Genomic DNA, 23,382 nt, shown 5'->3' with positions numbered 1-23,382 from the left:
ACTGTACTCCAATCTGGGCAACACAGTGAGACTGTGTCTCAAGAAAAAAAAAAAAAAAAAAAAAAGAGATGGGCTACAAATATATGACAAGGGCCCTTTAAAAAATGGACTGAACAAAGCACTGAGAACAATCTGTACTGGCAAGGGACAGGGAAGATGACCTAATAGGTCTTTTCCATCCCTAATTTCTGTGATTTGAGGGTTTTTTTCACTTCTGCAGTAATACTTGTGAGTTCAACATTTTCTCAAAACTATTATTAGTTACCAAGGAAACACAAAATGTTTGTAGGAATAAATAAGCAAATGGACTGGACCTAAATAACAGACTTTTCCTGCTTCCCATTTAATAATCTTATGGTGGCGTCACATTATCAATTCTTCATTCTCTCTAAGTCATTCTACTCACCTACTAGTATGCTCACTAGAGTACATAGCCAACTTATGGTATTCCCTGTAAACTAAGGGTAGGAAGTCTCTTGCAACAGATGATTCCTTACTAAACAGACTTCCTTGCTTTGTTTGATGAGGAACAAGACCGTGGCAATGTTAGGGGGCCAACAGGCAGTGGTTGGCTTTGTGAACACCAATGCTAGGGAGAATATGTAAATATGTGCTTTTAAATAACCCAATGTCTACAGAAAAGCCACTAACATGATTCAGAAATATATAATAAAGGCAAAAAGAAACATAATATATACACACACATATACATACACATACAGGGTTCATCCACACTATGAAAATGATGCTTTACAAATGCTCAGAAAAAGACTATAAGAAACACTGTACATTGAATTATTAATAGTTGGCAGTATTCGTGTGGTAGGACTACATGTAAAATTTTTTACTTTTATGCATTTTCCAAATTATGAAGGGTGCCTATTAATTTTAAAATAAAAAAATTTTGGCTGGGTGCGGTGGTTCAAGCCTGTAATCCCAGCACTTTGGGAGGCCGAGGCAGGTGGATCACGAAGTCAGGAGATCGAGACCATTCTGGCTAACATGGTGAAACCCCGTCTCTACTAAAAATACAAAAAAAAAAAAAAAAAAAAGAAATTAGCCGGGCATGGTGGCAGGCGCCTGTAGTCCCAGCTACTCCAGAGGCTGAGGCGGGAGAATGGCGTGAACCTGGGAAGCGGAGCTTGCAGTGAGCCGAGATTGTGCCACTGGGGGCGACAGAGCAAGACTCCGTCTCAAAAAAAATAAATAAATAAAAAATAAAATAAAATAAAAAATTTTAAAATTAATTTTAAAACCACAAAATATCATCATTTTAATGTTGTAATAATAAAGGACTTCCCATACCCTAGCATCACATGGACACTACTGCTGTAATCAGTTCTCAAGGGTCACTATTCTAGAGTCATAGTCAGCTGAAGTGTGAGCAGAATAATTGGAAGGGTTCTGGAGACTTTGCGGACTATAGGCCTGGGACCAGAGATTCAGGCTACAGATAAAAGTAAAGACAGTCTATATATATAGACCTGCAGTTCATATGTATATTCAGTTACTGCAGTTCGTATGTATATTAAGATTTAACCAGTTAACTGCTGGTTAAAGGCTCTTAAAATACAGTTTAAGTGCGGAGATGTGAGGTATTTCATGTGGGTATCTACATGTACAGAGTCAGATAGGTGGCACCCAAAGAACTGAAAGAGTGAAGAAATGAGGTTGATTAGAAAAATGACTGTCTAGGGCATGGAGAGAAGGTGCTTTTACTGCAGACATTCCCATTGGCTCCACATTCACAGTTGCCTACATGTCCCTTCAGCCTTCATCCTAAGTTGTGCAGCAGCAGAGGAGAAGGGACAAGCACACGATCGGATCTACGGCAAGGTTATCCAGTGCTCAGTGGCAAAGCTGCTTTGCAAGAAGGCTGTGGGTAAGGTAGTAGAAGGTAGCGTGGGGTGGAATAAACACCGAAAGCTATATTCTGGCCAATCCAACTGTAGTCTGAAGCAGTGCAGGACCATGGAGCTGTATCTTTCCTTATGCAATCCTGGGTCTGTTCCCACTCTGTTCAGCTTCTCATACAGGACCAGGTCCATAATAATTGCTGTTTTTCTTTGTACATGACAGTGTTTCCACATATACTATCTCACAGAGGCAAAGAAGCAACATGTCATATACAAAGTTAGCATTACCATCTCATAGCTCAAAGCAGAGCTCCTAGGGAGCAGAGCACACCACTGCTTAACTGATCAAAGAACCAGCAGTGAAAATTGTGGGCAGCTGCAAGAAACATCCCATTAATTATTGCTTCTTCTTTGGCACTTACTATATTTGGACGACTGACAGACTTGACCAGTCAAAAGAAGAAACAAAGGTAGGGAGAGAAGACATGAAAGAAAATAAGAGCAGTTACTTCAAAAAGAGGAACTGGCTTGATGTGATTAGCAGTACATTAATGGTATTTTTTAAAAGTTAAATAATGATGATGTTGTAATTATGGTCAGTAGCAACTGACTTCACTAATAACACCTGTTACTGTGGTCATTTTAATGGCCTCCTGACAATTAGCCTGAACCAGGGAAACTGGTGATATTAAGCTGTTTTTGACATAATATAATATGGCTAAATCTAGTTGATACCTCCTTGTTTCTAGCCTTGTTACCTACAAACCCCTTCTCCCACATTAGAAAGCAATGAATTTGCTAGAAAAATTTCTTTGTATCATTTCTAAATAACAGCTTAAAGCTAGTAATTTGATTTAGATCATAAATTCAGATTACTAATTGTAGAAAGGACCTTAGTGTCTAGGTATGCTTATTTGTAGGAAATTCTTGATTATGAAATGAAAAGAAAGTCACACAGTAATTGGACAGAACAAGGTTAGGAAGTAAAACTCTCTCAGCCAATTTTGAGGCGCAGTGATCATAACTCTACTATTTTCACAAATAGAAACTAAGAGAATTTCACAAATGAAGAGAATTTCAGAAACCAAGAGAATAAAAATTACATCTCAGAAAGAATTTTGGTTGAAAGAGGGAAGGAAATAAAAGTCTACTCATCTACTTATATGGTCAATGGCGCACAATGCCAACAGCTGGTTGGAGTTTGCAATACACCACCCAGGGTACTCTTGTATCAGATAAAGGTCCTGCTCCCTCAAAACCCTTGACGTTCGTTTGAAGTGAAATGGTCATGATATTCTAATTTTACTAGAACAAGATACGTTGCTGCCACCTTCCAGAAAACTGTCAGTAAATCCACAAATCCACAAAAACATAGGATGACTCTTGGCTTTCCCAGTTCAAGATTCAGTCTAGAAAATAAAGAGAAACTTCTCAGTTAAATCTGAACACTCCTTTACCAAATACACCTCTGAGAGATTCTGAGCAAACTATTAAGAGAAGACTATATATGTACAAGAAGGCTATATATGTAAACATTGCTTTAAATCCCTGCATCATTACTTTAGTAGCAGTGTGACCTTGGTCAAGCCACTTTAGCTTTCTAAACGTCTTTATCTGAAAAGCATGGATCATATCACATCAAAATGTGTTGTGAAGATTAAATGATGAAATGCTTGTAGATCACTAACTATGGTGGTAGGTATGATCTAAAAGCTCAACAAATGAGGGCTATTAATATTTGTTCCTGAAGACAGTGGTCACATAACTATGACCTCACTTGGAAAGCTGAGTCAAGCTGGGTCAAGAGACCGATGTTTCAGGAGTAACACATTAGTAATGTAACCAGGCAAGTAGTGTACCAGGCAAGGGCATACAAGGAGTAGAAGCCCTAATCCTCTTTTCTCTATTCTTCAGAATAGAGCTAAAGAAAAGGAGGAAATAAAACTAACATATTTCATGGGGAACCAGCAAGTCAAAAGAGTGAAAATAAATGCAATACCTGAGGATGGACATGTGAGAAACAAACAAATGGTAGTGTTAAATGTTAGGAAACGTATTTGCCTATCAGAGGGAAAAAGATGCAAAACAAGCTACAAAACTCTTAGCTCTGGGGTAAAAGTATGCTATCAGTTTGGGGCTGAGATTCAGGTGTGTATGCATCATACAACTTTCATAAAAGTCATTTAATCTCATTTGTAATAAAAAATGTAGCACAAAAATCTCAAAAAGGATGTTTAATAAGTATGAGGTAGGCACAGGAGACTAAAAAGATTACAATGCAATTCACAAATATAGGGCAGAAGAGTTAAAACTAACAAAACTAACAAACTCAACATCCAAAATGTTAGTACACAACTGCAAATCAAATATTAAATTTTAAGTTCAGCTGAAGAGTATGTGTAACTCACTTCTCTTAAAATAGCACAATGTATATGAAAAGCAAGAGTGAGTTTACTTTAGGTTTCTCAGTAGGTACTCAGAGTGATCTAGAATAATGATAAAGTGAACTCCCAATTTAGCGAAGAGGACATACATTTAATGTTGTGCCCCGCATCTTTATTCCACACCATTTCCACTAACAACTCTGCAAACATCCTTTCTCCACTCCACACTAAGAAAATGAAGCAAGCAGACTATTTTCATCGTTCCTGTTTGACAAAACATATGGAAACAATAATTCTACAGACATATGTACATCATAATAGGAAGCAATCCTATTTTAATGTAATTTTAAAAGAGGTTTTAAAAGGACTGAAGCTACTAAAATTACTCATCTGAAGCTTGCAAACAAGAATGCCACGTCCCTAATTTATTTAGCAGATTCATATAATTGGGCTAGAACTTTAGGTATGACTTCTCTTGTAATTCAGAGGTGAATTCTCATTCACAAGAAATAGGATTTGTACAAGTGAATCTACCCCAGACTAGAGGATAATATGCTTAATTCAATCATATTTGGCTAATTTCTTTTTTCTTCACATGGTTATTTTTGTCTTTATTTTGTTTGCCCGTAGAAGAGAACAAACATTAAAACTAGCTCTAAAGTTATAATTTTATACATTGTGTTGAAAGTACAGCACAAAACATTTAATTTCTTTAAATTTTTTTCCCTGCCAAAAAATGATTAGTTTTAACTGCTTTCGTTAAAACACAGGCATGCAGAAATGGGGAAAGAGGAGGTTCTTTCAGGAAAAACACTGAAAAAAAAAATAAGATTTCATCTGGCCTTCCCATCATCACTTGAAGAATTGTTTGGTAGTTAGATCATCAGGAAATAAAACAGTATCCTCTGAGGACCCCTACTCATTACAAAGAGGAAAGAGACGGTTTGAAGTCTAAATTACCCCCAGAGATGTCTCCACAAAACCCCACACTTCTCCTTTCCCTCTCCCGCCTACCCCCAGCAACCAAAAAAAAGTATAATGAATTTACAAAAGTTTACATAAGAATAACAGGATGTGTATTGAAGTCCCTGGAGCAGTAACAGCTTTAGGGATCCAGAGGGAGAAAAGTTACAAGCAGATCGACCCTGCCTCCCAACGACTTGGTTAGCACTACAGGCGGGCGCCGGCGTCCCGGCCCACCGCTCATTCCCTCCGGTGGGAGCCGGGAACCACGGTCCATTCACACGACCGGAACGTCCGCAGGAGTCGGGGCGCGTTGCTGCGCTGCGGCGGCGGCGGGTCTCGCGGTCACCGGCGCCCCCGCCGACCGCACCGCACACGCGGAGCGCCTTATAAGGCGGAGCAGTGACGTAAGGCCCATAGGCCGGGCGCGCTCTGCGCCCCGCTCGCATTGTTCGGGCGACTCCTGGAGCGCGCACAGCCGGCTCGCAGCGCGGCACCACAGCGGCCCGGCCAGGCCCCCGCCCGCCCCGGCGCAGGGAGCTCAGGTAAGCCCGGGAGAACAACTCCGCTCTACCAAGGGGCACTGCTGTCAGAGAGCCAGGTAGCAAGTCTGTGGGTGGCTGTTAAAGCTGCCTCAGCATCACAAACTGCAGACAGGTTTCACAAAGCGCATCCAATGAATTCGAGGTTCAAAACCATTTCCAACTCACACAAAACTTGAAAGTAAAAGTTTTCTCCGGCGGAGAAAACAGATTAGAGATTTAATTTTAAATGTTGAGAGGTGGGAGCTGACTGTATTACATACGCTTTCCAAGTGAGCTACACATTGAATTCTGCCTATATTGAGAAATCTTTGGGGAAAGGGTGGGGGAGACTTATATTGTATGGCAGCAACCCTATCTCTTGATCCTCTCTCTCCCCCGGACTCAAAGTCGCTTGTCTTACATGAGCAGAATGCGAAAATTTGTTAGTGCCAGGTTTTCCCCTCTTTTTGTAAATGTTAATATAAGTGACTAGAAAAACACGGTTAGGAATACATCTTGGAATTAAGACGAACCTAACTTAAAAAGTAAAATCTTTTTAAACTTCAAAAAATCGTATAAATGCTATTTTGTCTTAAAAGCATATGTCAATTTGTACAAGGAAGTAACTATCATAGTTTTGAGTTCCAACTTTCTGCTTCAAGTGCAGATACTGGAAAAATGACAAACCTCACAGTTATCATTTCTAGAGTAATATTTTGGATAGTAGTATATAGTAGTATATTATGTAAAAAATGCCAATTTAAAAGGTAAAACTTATAGAATAACTGTATTAATCAGTAGCATTTTAAACCATAATTAGTTACATCTAAATCCTGAAGAGGCTATTGCTACTAGTGAACTCTTACAGTATGATAACTGAACACTTGGCAGAAAAATCTTCATAATATTTCACTTCATTTTTTCCAACTAAAAGTCAACGAACGGAGGAATTAAAAATAAAAGGTTATGTCAACTTTAGAACACTGGAATAGGAGATGAAAAACTGATTCATCATTCAAACCTTATCTAGTCTAAACATATATTGTAAAATAAAACGTTAACAACTGTGTGACAGAATTGTCCCTTTTAAAACAGTCTCTATGTTTTATAAGTATATACAATTCAAACTCAGAATTCACAGGCTGCCATTTATATTTACTTCAAGATATAAAAATGCTGGCATTTTAGTTGGCACTAAAATGACCATATAACTAGAGATACAGTAAAAGTTTAACAGAGGAGCAGCACACTATAACCACTGAGGTGTATGTGTGTGTCACAAATTCGTGTTTTTAATATTTAATTGTCAGTGAGAAGAAAATGTCAGATCCCAGATTTATCACTGAAACACAGCATTAAAAAAAATACTCAAAATGTGGGTTATATCTGTATATTTCTAATAATTTCTATTGGAGGGTTTTTAAAAGTATATGACATTGGTGCCTATCATTTTTGCCTCATAGGAGTTTTTTTGTTTTTGCTAATTTTGTGTGGAGCAATGCAAGACTTTGGTTTTCACATTTTAAAAGAAAAATTGTATGTTATTTGGCCTGAGGATAGGCTACATAAACTGCAGGTTAGTACTGAGAAGTAGGATTTTCCACAAACTATTATTTCTAACCGAGGGAAGCCTACCATAATGAGAAGCGCGGGGCCAACACCCATGTCACCGTGGAGGAGTACAGAATATGCAATGGAAGAGTTGTTTATTTGATATAAGCAGTAATTGGAAACTGAAAAATTCCTGCGTTGGAAAAAAGATATTCTGCTCTTCTGAATCTAACAGAGGAAAAGACAAACAGAAACCATCAATTATTGTTCCAGCTATACCCAGGGTACCATCTGTACCATAAACTATAACTCAACTGTTGAAAATCGTAACTTCCATCAAAACTCTTAACAGCTGTGTTTCCAGTGTCTGCCTTTTATTTTTTTAAAGCAGGCAAGCATCCATTTTTAAAAATTTTAAAATAACACTTTTTAATATTTCACACTTTTTCCCATTTATTAAAGCATGGTTCAAAGAACAATCGCATATTAAGACCTCTTTTAAAACTGAAAGCTAAGTATGATTTATCATGGATACATTATCTCACAGTGGGCTCTTTGGGTGAGCATTTCTTAGTCCTTGGGACAATCTGTATGATGGAAAAATGTTTTTGATAGAATGAATGTGAATTTCTACACTTCCAAATAAAGCACATAATAATTTTACGCTTAGTAAGTTCATTTGCCCTTTTGTGGTGTTTAACCTTAACTGTTAAGCCCCGGTATTTTTGTGCTACTTTCCTAATGCTGTGATGGAGACTATAGTAACAGCCAGTATGAAAACACAAATCAAGCCTTGACTTAACTTTCCAGTTCTCTTGCAGTTCCCATTAATTTGCCTTCTCAAAAGGCTGTAAATTTTGTTTAAGGGTTCTCTGCTGTACCTTCCCCTCCAAAAAAGTGCCTTTGGTAATAAATGCATTTTGAGATTTAAGAAAAAAAGTGAAAATGTAGGAGGAAGAATAAGATTCCAATAATTCTTCCTAGGTCATGTTCTGTCCATGTCTAGTGCTTCAGGGCAAAGTGAACATTTTACAAGGTGAATAGAAAAAAAAAAAAAAAATACAGCCTCTCCTATTTAAAGGAAAAAGGAAGGGGGGCAAGAAGAGAACTGTTTATAAAAGACTGGATATTGTGGATGTAAAGCAATATTGGTCTCAACCTGCTTCAGGAACTGAAATGGCCCCATCTGTTGTTCACAGAGCCTGTCATCTTTGAAAAAATCTAATACACCCTACCTTATCTGTTGCACATATTAATTTTACATGATTTTTAGGGTCCATTTAATTTGTATTTGACTATGAATTCAGCTTCAATTTAAACTGATTGTTTAGTTTCTGTAAATTATATTTAAATAAGGATTTAAAGATGGAGAGACACCGCATATGCAGCCAGCATCACAAACCTTCAAAGCAGTATTTCTGTGGTTGCTGCTGTCATCACCACAGCATTTTCTAGCCACCGATCAAGTCACGTATGCTTAAAGTGTGCTGCAATGACTTTTAGAACCTCCTCTGGCTGGCTGATCATTTTCTACTTAAAATGAGGTGGAACATTCATGTTTTGAATCACCTTGTTAGGTGCACTAATTCCTAGCAGATTATCACCAACACTTATAAGCCCTTGCACATCCCTCTTTTTTTAAAAAAAAAAAAGAGTGAGATTCTCCTTGACCTTCATCTGCATTAACATCGTCTCTGCCTGGGAAAGCTGGGCAAACAACGATGGGAAGGCTCGCCAAGGAAAGTCCCTTGTTTCTTTTTCAGATATGAGAGAAACACTCCCTCTTCATGCTTGTTCTCGAGATGCTTTAGCAGATTAAGATAGGACAGCAGCAGTTTTAAGTCTGAGCCCAAGAACGAGAACACATTAGCAGTATTCTTTTTCCAGTCTGACCATCCTCACATTTCTATGCTCTACTGGCTCCAAAATGTGATTAATTGTTAAGTATAGATTTTTTTTTTTTTTAACAAGCTTAGGGAATGATGTGTTTGTGGGGGCAGGCGGGGGAGCAGTAGGGAGGCAAGTAGAGTAGATAGGAAAGTGTATGATTGGGACAAACAGGATGCAGACATACCTCAACTCCTTGTGTCTGTTTATGATAACTACTTATTCTAGCCTAAAGGAGTTATTATCAGCAAAAGAGAGCATATATTACATCAAAACAGCAAACATTCAACTATGAATTTGAGAAGTACCTTGATAAGGTACTTTACTATATGGAAAATGGGATACCCCAGGCCCCAGAGTCACACACACACACAGAGAGTCCTGGCACAGAATATACACAGAATTTTACAGCTGGAAGGGGCAATGGAGGTCATCTGATCCAAATGCCTCCCTTTACAGAAGAAACTGATGTCCACAGTGTGACTTGCCCCAGAGACACAGCTATGCAGAAGTAGGGCCAGGGCTCCCTGCATTCTTGGGCTACAGCTCACCAGTAGTTTTTCCTTAATTAATGCTAGGAAGAGAGGAGAACAGAAGCCCCAGAAAAAGCCTCCGTACTGTAGGTGTTAATTTAGATATAAAATCCATTAAAAAAAGAAAGTAGAAAGGTTCAAAGTTCTTAAGTATAAGCAATAAAAAAGCAAAGGATAAGGAAGCATTGTGAAAATCAATACAATTTAATCAGGCTATAACAGAAGGGAGGTGATAAAGGGAGGAAAGAGAAAACAAAAAATAAGTGTATTTAAAGGTCCTCCGGCTGGCAAATCCCACTCTCTACTTGGAAGGTGAGAGGTGCCTTGGAAAGACTATGTACTCTGTGGTCAAAGACATTTAGGTCTGAACCACTAACTTGACAAATCACCTTCTATTACTATCTTACAGCTAAGCATTTTGCATTCCTCAGATGTCCCCAGTTAGCAGGATCCCTTTCAAAATTCAAAGTGACTCAGTGCCTTCAAAACAACCTCCCCAAAAACTGCAGAGGAAGTCACCTATAAAGGCTATAAGCTCCTGGTGATACCTACCCTGCTTTATTTTCCTTCAAACTGTGCACTGTGATGTGACATTAAATTACTCATTAATGATTTATTTGCTTATTTTCTGTCTCTTGGACTATAAACTCATTCAGGGTCAGTTTTACAACCAGCTTTACCTCCAGTGCCTAGGAAGGTACCCAGGTACAATTAGTAGGTGTGTTGCTGGGACAAAAAAGGTGTTGGATAAATATACGAACATATTACAACCTAGAAGCTGCTTATTTGATACCAAAAAAAAAAAAAAAAAAAGTGTTTCTGCAAACAATGGGCTGTGGAGGGCCCCTTCTTCTAGATTTTGTTTAGGAGCCGAAAACAAATCTCAGCCACTACTTAAAGCAACCATATGGAAGTGACTTACAGAAATCAGTTAGGCTCAGGTTAAGTCAGAAAAACCAGAAACCAAGTTAGGCTCAGATTAAGTCAAAGCAGTGAAATCTGCTTTGTACGGCAGTATGTGTTATATAGGTAGACTAAGTCAGATGCTTTTCTGCCCACCTTCATCTACCTCAGTTTAACTCCCTCCCCAATAAGATAAGACTTTGTATACATGGTGAAGGAGTACCAGGTGAGTCACCCTGGGGCATGGAATGGCCTTCAAGCAAAATATGGAAGAACACAGTGCAGTGGTTAATGAAGGGTGGACTCTTCTGAATTTCTCTAATCTCTGTGCTTCAGGTGAAGATGCATTTATGGGGCACAAATGGCTTATCTTTGCCATGCAGCAGACTGCCTTTTCCAAGCATGTACCTAATTCCAAAGTTTCTGTGGGTAACCCAGTGTATCTCCCAGATTTTACAGAAGAGTGATTTTTCTTTAATTTCAAAGTTAGATTACTCCAGTGTCAACCTGTGAAGCTAGCCCAGGGCTTGTAATTCTCCTCAGCAGTAGCAAACATTTACTGAGCTAAGCACAAGGCATGACAACAGGCCCAGCAACTAAGTTCACCACACACCATACCGTGTCACTAACCCAGCTATAGCTACTAGCATGGACTGGTACCACATTAATGACAAGGACTAAGATCACTAGCAGCTCTTGGACAACAACTTCAATTATGGTCCCATCCCTGCTCTTTTTTAACGGACTGGTAATGCAATGCGGGTAAGAGAGATCAGCTACACATAAAAACTAAGTAAAGATAAACAGTGTGGGAGAGTGCTTATAAAAACTTCAACAGAATATAGTCAATGGCCAACCTTGCTGAATAGTGACACTGAACTGACATGGATGAATGTTGGTGTCTCAATGGTGAGACTAAAAGAGTAAGAATAATGGGTCGATAAATCAGAGTTCTACTCTTCTTAGCTCTGCCATCCATTTAATGGGTGAGACTCCTGTTCCCTTGGTTTCTACAAACTACAAAAAAGGGAACAATGTCATCCACCCCAAGTATTTCTCAGTTCCCAATAAAGATTGAATAATGAGCAATAACCCCCATGGGAACTCTGATCAAGTAGAGAAGAGACAATATAAAAATACAAGCTACTGATTATATCACTACAGAGACAAAGCTGAAGAAAATGAGAGTAATTTGAGGAAAAGAGTCCACATGTAAATGGAGAAAAGATGAACATGGCTGTAGCACTTGGGCTTGTGAGAGCTCCAAATCACTGTATCTAGAGCAGCCTCAAAGATAAGGTCAGTCCTCTAAGATGGGCTCCCCTGACAGAAGCAAATCTGCCAGATTTATTGTGTCTCATGGCCCACCAGTCCTGGAACAAAAGTTTAAAGGTGAAATAAGTTTTTCTCTTTCCTTTTAAAATTCATTTTTATGTGAATCAAAACAAAAACAAATCTCTGAGCAGAGATCATAAGTGGAATGTAAAACATCACATTTGGGCTGGCAAGACTTAAGTGTCTGCCTGTTAAATTTGAAGAAAAGGAAGGAGTTGCTTGGTGTAGGAGCCTAGGGAGAACATGAGAAAGTTGCTGGTTTCTTGCTGAAGACAAACACCCATGCAGTGAGATACTGTGGAAGTCTCTTAGTCTTAACTTGTTAGTCTGTTAATTGGGCATGGCAGAAGAAGTGAATTACTCTGTGGAATTTTGTGAAAATGAATCCACTCCTGCTAAAAGGAAGATTATCTACTTTTCAAACACTCATGTTATTAAAATAAATACATTATGTTTGAAGTTGCATATTATTCTTGAGGCTTTCAAATAAAAGTGACAGTAACTTTGTCAAGTAATTTGGGGCTCCCCCCAATTCTCCCCATAAGATTATTTTTACAGTTCAATAAAATTCATTAGGCTGAACACAGATGCAAAGAATCACAGGCAGAGTTAAGATTCTCTGGCCAATTTCCCCCATCTGGACTTTAATTAAATTTGTCTCCAAGTGAATTCTTCACTTCACCAAATGGTTCTCCTTCCAGAAGTGACAAGAACAAGAGGAACAAAACTCTACTTGTCCATCTTCCATTCTAATAACAAGTAATTCTGAGAACTTTAGGTACCACTCAGCCTAAGGGATGGTTCTACTCCCCTAGGAAGTGGTTCTTTTTACCTCTCAGTCATTTGGTTAAGTATGTACAGAGTTCAAACCCATATGAGGGATACAGAGATATCATTCCTTTAAGGAGTTTACAGTTGGCTTAACGGCAAAAGTAATGTACTAAAACAAATTAGAAGGCAGTACAAAATAATATAGACTATTTAGGTAATAAAGCTGTAAGGGCTGTGGGGACTTAGAAAAGGAAAATCAGCCAGGGTTAGACAAGTTCAGAAACACTCATGGAAAAGATGGGAACTGAAATGTAAATGGAGATGACTGAATGCAGCATTCCAAAAAAGATGGCAGACTTATTCTTCAGAAGTCTACTATGAAAGGACAACCTGAGGCTAAAAGAGAAATAAGGTTTGTGCCAAGATCAGAATACCCAGCCCATTATTTAGCCTTCAGAACAACCTGGACTTACACAGAAAGGAAGGCAGCTTAAGGTAACATCAATTTAACCTGAAGCTTAAATGTGATGAAGCAGTTGGTACAGTGCCAGACCCATAGCAGATACTGTTACTCTTCTAGTTATGCCAGTCTATCCTTAGGGATGATGCTCCTTCATCATCTGGTGCTGCCAGACTGACATATAGGGACTGTCTCAGGCCAAAGAGGAGGTGCTTTGTAGGATGCAGTCATGAAGAATTCCTGTTCTCAGACACCCAGCTGTGAAGTGGAGTAAAGGATTAAGCTTGTTGAAGATCTGTCTCTAGAGTGCCTAACCTTAGCCACTCTTTACAGAGAGGTTACCCTTTACCTTGATTTCCCTGCTTACAAGGCAGTCCCCCCTATCAGAAACCCACAAGAACTTTCCTAAAAATGTCTTACTCATCTGAAGTAAGAAACAACTTCCTGAACAGGTAAAGGACCAAAGAGAGCTGGTGACTACAAAAGGCTTAAAAGCTAGTTTGGAATCTCCCTGTTTTACCATGCACCCACAAAAAACAAATCTGTAAGACAAATCTTACAATTTGGGCTAAATGGCTTATATCAGATCCTAGCCAAAAACAGTAGAGTCCCTTTTGAAATTAACAATGTAAATACTTTTTGTCCAGGTGTTAATTTTTCAGTTTAATTGTCCTTTTAGTTTAGTATAACATTTTAAGTACTTATTTGCTTTTACAGCATACTTACAACTTGTGAACTACAACCGATGCAAATAAACTTGAATCCCATGGAATTCCAATTACAGTTTTCCATTCTTTTGAACCATTGAGACTTGATGAGCCATAAAATCTCTTGACATGTGAATCTGTATACGGTGTTATATAGGAAAGAAGGGAGGAAAGGACTTTAAAGGTTGTTGGGAGTATTTATTTTGTGGAACTGAGATTTGAAGATTGCCAAAGGCTTTGTAGACCTTAGAGTCAAAATTGCACTGCTCTCCCCATGTTGCAGCTAAGGTGACAAGCAGATGAGGCACGGTCAGATAGTTAAGTCACTAGCAGATTTTGGTCCAAGATTTCCTGTCCATCAGATATGTGGCTTTACAAATGTTTAACACCTGAGGTTCTGCTTTCTTTGTTTGTAGCTGTGAATTAGTAAACTTTAAAAAGTGATGAATAGTGAAGCCAGAGATTTTTTCAAAAACCCTTTTTTTTTTCCAGCTACTCAAATCTGAGATAGTTTGCCTTCTCTTAAAATTCAAATCACAAGGTAAGATATGGTCAGGGCAATCATGGATGGTATTCAAATAGCACACACATGAGGTATACTATAGCCATTTCTTTAACTGCCACAAACAACATTTCTCACATAAACTAAATGTAGGAAACTCCTGCTTAGGGACAGCATAAGCAGCAGACCCAGGGCCAAGAGAAGTGGGGTATAAAGTCATTGCTCTCACCTCTAGCAGATATGCTGTTGACCACTGTCATTATTTTGATGGAATTACTCCTTGCTATGCAAGCTTAATATCCTCTAAAACATGTTCATCTTAAAAGAACCCAACTTACAGGAAAGGAAGTACGATCAGACTGTTTATGCATTCTGTCTTCTCAGTATTCAGAACTTGCTGAAAAGGAAAACATAACCCAAATGCTCTGGACTTACAGTCAAGGGAAAATTAAACAAGGCTCAGATAACCAAAATAATTTTAATTTGTACAAAGCATGCAAGAGGACAAGCAAAACAGAGACCACAAGAAAAATGGTCATTCATGTTCCAGCAGATTACAGAATAAAAACTTTTCCACCTGCCTGTAATTAGAGATCGCATAGGGCCCAAACTCCAGCTTTAAAAATATCATGGACGAGATTTAAACCAATCATCCGCAGGAACTAGGAAGAGTGAGTAAAGGTAGAAGTAGGATGCTCACTGTGGCTCATGATCTAATTGTTTGCTCAGCAGGAAGCCAAGCCACACATTAACCCTCATCCTCTAACTGCCTGAACCTCTAAGTACTCTTAAATGTGTTAAATTTCCCTATTTTCCTTGTTCCTTGTTTACTGACTTATGACAGCAAAACTGGAGGACCCAAAAAAGTCCTCTAAGGATCAAAATGTTTCACATTTTATACTCTTCAGACTGCTATCTATCCTGTTTCTATGGCAAACTGTGACTTCAGTAGTCACAGTAAAACATAGGCATCTGTTGTTGTGGTTTCTAAATTTCTGAAGTTTGAATTTCCCACTAACAAGTTAGGAAACGTTTGGTTTCCCAAGCATACCACTTTAGCCACTGCCTCTGTGTAGGCAGCCAGAGTACAAGGAGGTGAAAACCAGTGAACTTATCCATTCTGGCACATGACTGGTCCCTCTTTTGGCTTTTTATTAAATATGGTGAACTCAACAACAATTAAGGTAAGAAAGCCACGTAAAAAAGGAAAGCCCTTTTTAAAAAAACAACAACAACAAAACAGAAGCTTAAAAAAAGTTTTAACTTTTTGTTCAGCATAAGTTCTCGAAAAGGATACATGTTTTGTAATCTACTTTTTAAAAAGGAGAGAATAAAGGAAAGAAAAGCAGCCCACTGAAGAGTAAGGATTAAGAGAAGGAATCATACTAAATCCTCCAAAATACCCATATGCAATATCTAAATGAAAATAACCTGTGACCTGGGAAGAGAAAAAAGGGACTAATGGAGGTTAAAAACAAAATTTAACAGCTACATTGGAATGATTTTCTAAAGAATCATTCCTGGATTCTTTAATCTGCTAAAATACAAAAGGATCATTGAAATATAAATGGATTGTGAGCAATAAAAAAATATATTCTTAATAAAATACATACACACATATTTCTAAGGAGATATATATATACAGTATTATGCCCTTGAAGTCTGTCTGAGAAATGGCTGCCTGTTAAAAATATTTTCCAAGAACTTTAGGTTCCTTGAAATGTTCTATAGAAATAGTATTTATGACAAACCCACCTCCTCTGGGGAACATGAGATGTTATTACTGGCAAAGTCACAATTTTTTAAACCATCCAAAAATAATTATGAATTTATGCCAAATGACGAAACTTGCTATATTATTATAATGACTAAAAGAATATTTGCTAATGTCTCAAGATCAAGGCTCAAAGTAGCCATAAACCTACAGGAAATACTGTGACACAATACTGGATTGCTAGTGGTGGTGATTTGGGATCTTTGACAGGCAGAATATTACAACACACAAATTTCACTGGAGAGGATGGCTCATGAGATATAATGTATGAGATAGGAAGTGTGAATGTACATGTAATGGGGTGAGAAACAGGATTTGGAGTAAAATCTACACTGGCATTCTGGCTGTGCCAATTACTACCAGGACCTGTGGCAAATTAACTTTTTTGAGCCTCAGTTCTTATTTGTAAAATAAGAAGACAGTAATACCTGCCTCCTATGACTGTTTCCAGGACTAACATGGTATATGGCATATAAAAATTGTTCAACCAGCTGTTATTCGTAGACTATAGAGAGGAGGGCCTACTATATGTCTATTGCTTAGTTATACCCATACTTTCAAATATGGTACCTATTTCAAAAATAGAAGAAGTATTTTTTCAAATATTTATTGAACCCCAATTAAGTACCAGGTACTGCTCCCTACCAGAAATATAGTATTGAATAAAACAGACCAATGATTCACTAATCATTGAATAAGATGCGTGTGTGCACACATACACACACCGCTACCTGCATGAAGTTTACATTCTAGTAGGAGAGACAGTCAGTAATCAATAAATACATAAAATATAGTATGCCAGATGGTACTAATGAGGTGAGGGGGAGTCCAGTGCTCCTGGGGAGACAGCGAGCACAAAAGCACACCATGCTGTGTTCTGTCTGAGGAACAGCAAGGAAGCTGGTGAGTGGGCAGAGGAGCAGAGTGAGCAAAGAGGAGAATAGTAGAAGGGGTCAGGGAGCCAAGTGGGTGGAGCAGAAAGCACGGGAATGAACAAATGAACACCAAAAACATGGTATGGGATAAGAGGAAACTCTTCTGAGGTCAACATTGTTTTGTCTGGGGTTTCTAGCATATAACCTTGTGGTTAGGTAGAAAGAACACAGACTTTGCAGCCAGTGAATTTTTATTCTGGTCTGTTACCTGTACTGTTTGGAAAATTATTTAACCTCTATAAATTTTAGTTGTTTGGTTTCTCCTCCATGTGCAAAATGAGAATAGTAATACTTACCTTATAAAGTTGCTGTAAGTATTAAGTGAGATCTAGTGGCACAGAGTAGCCCTTCAATATGCTTACTTCCTTCTCTTTATAAGCCAAGTCTCACACTGGGAATTGGAGTCTACACTCTAGTTCCAGTTCCGGGGCCACCATAATGATGGCCTTGCTTGGTATTTAATCTGCCTGGGCCTCAGTTTTTCAACTAAGAAAATAAATGCAGGTGCTATACACAGACATTATAAAGATAGAAAATAATCTTACTGTTACAATCTATCTTAATAATTTCAAAACAGCAAAAGTATATGTCTCCCATACCTCCTACATATTAATTCCATTAAAAATAGATCCTACAAAGTTTAATTTCTTTAGCATGAAGTTGTAAATATGTATTTAGCAATCACGTTTATTTTTATTCCCTTTTCCTGCCCCTGCTTAAGAACACTGATCTAATGGAAAGATCTCCAACAAATGTTTGGCTGCAAAAAACAAGATGCTGAGGAACAGTGTTTGTAAGCTACTTTTGTGTAAAAAGGGGAGAGCATAAGAATCTTTATTTATATTTGCTTATTTACTCATAAAGAAACTCTACAAGTACATAAGAGAAACTAATATCAGTGGTTACAGTTGGGGAGATAAATGATGTGGTAAGAGGAAGACTGTTCCTAGTATATCTTTTAATACACACATTTTGAAATATGTATCAAATATTTAGGAATACTAATTTAATCTAAAAATCCACAATTGAAATTTAAAGAGTTAAAAGTACACAAAATAAACTGCAAAATTAATTATCCAACAATATGAAAACCCCAAATGACCTATTTCTCACACAACTAGGGTATCTTTCAATCTGTTGCTTTGTATTTTCTTCTGAAGAGCTCAAAAAAGCATTATAAAATATCCTTCATAGTCTTCCTGACATTTTTGACTATGGAAACCAAGCTCAGGAATAGTATATACAGTGTACTAACCCAGTCAACCCAGCCTACTTTGAGTCCCCAAGTACAGGAGTCCCCAGCCCTAGGGCCGAAGACCAGTATACCAGTCTGAGGCCTATTATTGGGTCACATAGCAGGAGGTGAGCAGCGGGATGAGGCAGCATTACTGCCTGAACTTTGCCTCCTGTCAGATCAGCAGCAGCATTAGGTTCTCATAGGAGTGTGAACCCTATTGTTAACTGCACAGGTGAGGAATCTAGGTTGCATGCTCCGTATGAGAATCTAATGCCTGATGATCTAAAGTGGGACAATTTCATCCCCAAACCATCCACCACCACCCTCCCCCAAGTCCATGGAAAAACTGTGTTTGACAAAACTGGTCCCTGGTGCCAAAAAGGTTGAGGGACTGCTGCCCAAGTAGACCACGTCTGTGAGTATCTAAATCCAGCAGACAAAGTACATATTCACATCCAAAAAATGAAGAGCAGGAGTAAGATGAGCAGAGCATCAGTGAGGCTTTGGGAAGGTCAACTATTACCATCCATTTTGATATGCTGGCATTTCATTGGATATAGAACATTCACAGCATCGTTCTCTTCCAGGAAGGGAGAAGAGCTGTGGAGTAGATCTATGAGCAAAAGAGAAATGGAAGACAGTGGCTGATCCCAAATACATTTCAGTAGCAGATAATTAAGAGTTATACAGGCCAGAGACAATGAATACAAAGAATCTTAAGTCTACCCAAAAATTATGCCCTGAAATAGTGACTTCTCAACCAGACTCAATTTCTTCACAATATCTGGAGACATTCAGTAGTTGTCACAACTGAGTTGGAGATACTATGTTACTCCTGGCATTTGGTAGGTAGAGACCAGGGATGCTGCTAAACATCCTACAGTGCACAGGACAGCCCCCACAACAAAGAATTAACCAAAATGTCAACAATGCTAAGGCTGAAAAACCCTGACTTAAAATGACAATCATTATGACTAACCATGTGCATAGCTGAAAAGATCCACGAAAAGCCTTAAAATAGATCGCAATAAACATTATGCAGTCATATCTTTCATTCCAATGTGATTTGTGCTATTTCCCCCCAGCTGACCCCTACTTTAGGCCAGCACATTGTGACCGATGTGCTCATCTGTGTTGTCTCACTGTCCTACTTTTTTTTCCAATATGGCAAGCAAGTAGCACTTTTATTTTAAAAAAGTTTTATTTGATTTTTTAAATGAAAATTAGAACTATATTTAGGGCCTTCAACATGATGTTTTTATATATCTAGACATCATGGAATGGCTAAATCAAGCTAATTAACGTATTTGTTACCTTACATACTTATCATTTTTTTGTGGTGAGAACATCTAAAACCTACTCTTTTAGTACTCACCATCCTACTCCTAATGAGAACTGACATGTATTGTGCCAGGCAGTATGATAAGGACTTTTTGTATGGATTGTTTTTTATTAATCCTCAGAACAACCCTATTGTGAGGGAGGCTCTAATATTATCCCCATTCTACAGATGAAGAAAATGAGACTTGTAGGGAGGTTAAATTGCTTGCTCAAGTCACACTAGATAGAAGTTGGAAAGCCAGGATTCAATTGCAAAAACTGAACTCCAGAGTCTGAATTTCTTGCTCTGTACTGCCCTGCCCTGCCTCTCATAGTTTTCTACTGTCTCACTCCTACTGGTGCTTCGGTGCTGGAGAGTGTACATGCTGTCAGTCATTCCACCTGCCCTCTGCCACCTGTACTGTTTACTGCAATCTCTTGCTGGGGTAATAGGGAACAGGCAGTAGGGAAGACATCAGTCCTGCCTTAAAGAAGGCTACCTTGGGCAAACAGACGAGATACAGAAGAATGCAGATCACAGAGTACAAAATCAACTGCAGAGAGAGGGAAGAAGGAATGGAGACAATGAGACATAATGAAAGTGTTAGGAACCTAAGGACAAGCCCAGGAGCACCATCACCACGTTACATGTAAAGGCAGCTCTGCATGCCATGAACCAGGAGGCACTTTCAGGAATATACACACATCTGTGATAATACAAGGCATCACATGCTGAGTGGCTTTTTGAATACTTCTCCCTAGAGGGACAGGGCAGCCAGGGGAAGGCATCATGGCTGCAGAAGGCCCAGGTAGGCTTTGGAGGATTAAGGGACATCTACCTGAAACCGTTAGTCTGACAAAGACCTAAAGTCTTAGTCTGTTGGAAGATAGGCAGTTTTTTTTGGGAGGGTCGGGGGTGTATTAGCAATCAAAATGGAAAGTATGGAAAACAAGAAACTTTGATTTAAGGAAGCTTTTCTAAATACGCAAGAACCCCAATTCAGAGTGGTGGTGGGAGCGGGCGGATGGGGGGAACAAAAAGAAAAGTGAGAAAAATGAGTGGGCTTTCTATTTAGCACAGCAGTGTATTCACAGTAATTAACTTTTTAAAAGTTCCTTCTTGATAGATATCATCTGAGTAAATGGCATAAAGAAAAATTCATTTGAGTAGGTATTTTTAATAAGAAAAATTAAAAGAGTGATAGGAGAGGCACAATATTCATGGTATTAAATGAACATCCATTGTCCAAAGGCTCTTACTAGAAAGCTCCCTAACAATACAGTATTGCAGAAGTCAAAACACATTATTTAGGTGATAATTACCCTGGTACAGATTTACATGTGCTGTACTTGTTGTCACTCCCCTGTCAGTTCAATTTCTTCTTCCAGGCCTAGCCTGAGCACCTTTTCAGGTCTCTACCTGGCCCTTTCACAGGGGCATGGACAGTGTCTTTTCTAGCCCAGATTCATGGGCACCTCCTTTGTTCTCAAGATGAAAATATTTTCCTTTTAGCTGCCTAACTACCCAAGCTCTGTGCCTATGGACTCTCAGGCTGGCCTTTTATTGGTTCTGGAACCTCACCTTTCGGAGACCCTTTTTCTCAGTTACTTTGCTCCTTTTTCTGCTCTTAAAAGAGTGAGACTTGCCCCAATTCCAGTCCTTGTGCTCAATTTGAGGATTTCAGTAACTCTTTTTTTTAGAATCCTGCTTCTCTGCTAAAAGCTCCCAAGCTCCTTATAAGTAATGGGTCATTTGACTATTTGCATCTTATTTCACTTCTCCTGACCTCTGGGGAGCCTAGTAAGATTAATAGTTCAGGTGATGAAGAGTCCTGACTAACAGTGTCCCATTTTTACCATATATTCCTCTGACACCAAGCTAAAGCTTCCTCTGTAACTTCATGCCCTAATTCTTCTTTCACAATGAAGGAAAATAGTATTAACCCAAATTGCTGGGTCTGGACCCATTTATAGTGTCTCTAAAGGATCTCAATGATGATGACAGGATCTTCAGTAACAAGGACATAAAGCAGACACAGATGTACACTCATTCAACTAGCAGATGCCAAAAAAAGTGTTACTGTTCTACTGATCTTGCTGACCAAGTCAAATGAATTGTACATTACATTATGGCTATGGTATGCTGTAGCTGTAATTTTTAGAAAACCTTTGACTTGTGAGAGAAATAAAAGGAAGCAGCATACACAGAATAAAAAAGACCGGTCATAGCTATTTTTATGAGTGCTCCTAAAACTTAGACTAAACAGTGAAAAGTCCCATTGAAAAAGCAGGGAGGAAAGCAAGGAAACATAAATTATAGGCCTAATTACCAAAATCTATCTCAAATAAAGAAGCTTTCCAATAAATTCCATGTAATTACTCTACAAACTGCTAGAAATCCATGGTTATTTGACCATGAACACAGCTGCTATCAATGCAACACAATTAAAATTATGTATTAGACAAGAATTGCTAAACGATAAAATGGGATATAATCATAACCAGGCTATCAAAGTCTAGCTGTGAGAGCAGATATAAAAATAAATAAAGGAGTGTGATATATGCAGTTTTCTGTTTAGTAATCAACATATAAATCAGGAAGAAAAAGTAATGTATTCAACTAGCTCTGGAATAATGAGAACAAATACAGGAATTTAAGCCCATCAAAATGAAGTTACATACTTAGGACTAGGGTGACTGTTACACTGTTTCAAACATCTTAAGACCAAACCAGCTTTGGTTGTTACTGGGAGAATACTGTAAGTTATGATCAGGTTGATCTGTGCAAGAATACAGGCAAGTTTGGGGGAAAAAAGAACTGACAACAAGTACGGTGCCTAGAACATAGTAGCTGTCACTGTATTTGTCTCATCAAGGTCTGAAATGAATTAAATGTCAGCTGACCTGCATAGCACTATGGATGGAACCATTTATAAAAACCAGGCAACTTAGTGGTTTCCATACCCTTATTTCAAATTGGGGTTTCAAACAAAACACAATGTCTTACGAAAACGGTTTTGTCATTTAGGACTTTTCTATGGACTGGGAGACAGAAAATTTGAAGGCAGAGAATCTCCCATCTATGTTTGATGGTTAGCAAATGACTGGCTTTATTAATGATGGAAACATCAAAGCAGTGACTAAGCCAGTGAATTTGGGGGCTTCATCAGGATGAAGCAAAAGGCTGACCAGCCTGAAGAAGCACATGGTGACAGCCCAAACTAGATGCTTTTCCAGAGAAAGACAAATTTGCCACTTATGTTTCAACTGTCTGTCCTCTGGAGTAATGGTTCTTAAAGCGTGGCCCCCTATGAGAGTGAAAAAGATATCTTCACAATAACACAACCTTTTTCTGTCTCATTCTCTCAGAAGTGTATATGGAGTTTTCCAGAGGCTCCATGATGTATGATGATATTTCTCTGACAGCTAATGGAATGTGTGAAACAGATCTGAGCCAGACATTAGTTGCAAAAAATGTAAAACAATGCAACTCTTCTCACTAAATAATTTTGTTTGTACAAGTATTTTTTCATAAAAATATGTTATTTAAATTAACAGATGATGGATTTATTATTTTTAACAAATGATTTTTTTTTTTAATTTTATTTTTGAGACAGAGTCTCGCTCTGTCGCCCAGGCTGGAGTGCAGTGGTATGATCTCAGCTCACTGCAACCTCTGCCTCCTGGGTTCAAGCGATTCTCATGCCTCAGCCCTCCAAGTAGCTAGGACTACAGGCGCG

The 23,382-nt window shown here is 38.5% G+C and overlaps 2 protein-coding genes and 1 long non-coding RNA gene across 12 annotated transcripts in view; 1 reads left to right on the top strand and 2 right to left on the bottom strand.

Annotated features, from left to right (window-relative positions):
* The window catches only part of CMSS1 (cms1 ribosomal small subunit homolog), a 371,710-nt gene that overhangs the window by 307,611 nt on the left and 40,717 nt on the right, over positions 1-23,382 (bottom strand). The window lies entirely within an intron of this gene.
* Positions 1-23,382, top strand: part of FILIP1L (filamin A interacting protein 1 like) — a 294,710-nt gene that overhangs the window by 242,830 nt on the left and 28,498 nt on the right. The window contains exons 1-2 of one of the 9 annotated variants that reach the window (XM_031661892.1): positions 5,668-5,748; positions 7,191-17,878. The exons of 7 other annotated variants lie outside the window; for them this stretch is intronic. In XM_031661892.1, coding sequence (XP_031517752.1) covers positions 17,838-17,878 — 41 coding nt within the window. In that variant the 5' untranslated portion in view covers positions 5,668-5,748; positions 7,191-17,837. Of the gene's footprint in view, positions 1-5,477; positions 5,749-7,190; positions 17,879-23,382 lie in introns of those variants that run through there. One more of the 9 variants, XM_017955081.2, reaches the window with a different exon arrangement.
* On the bottom strand, positions 3,146-5,385 carry LOC116273008. Its single transcript, XR_004181528.1, has 2 exons — positions 5,299-5,385; positions 3,146-4,504 (listed from the first exon to the last, which is right to left on the bottom strand). It is a non-coding gene; the product is annotated as an uncharacterized LOC116273008 (long non-coding RNA).

This window comes from Papio anubis, chromosome 2 (genome assembly GCF_008728515.1).
Source record: "Papio anubis isolate 15944 chromosome 2, Panubis1.0, whole genome shotgun sequence".
Taxonomy (NCBI): domain Eukaryota; kingdom Metazoa; phylum Chordata; class Mammalia; order Primates; family Cercopithecidae; genus Papio; species Papio anubis.
Note: the sequence above shows the minus strand (reverse complement) of the source record. Positions and strands in the feature narration are given on the sequence as shown.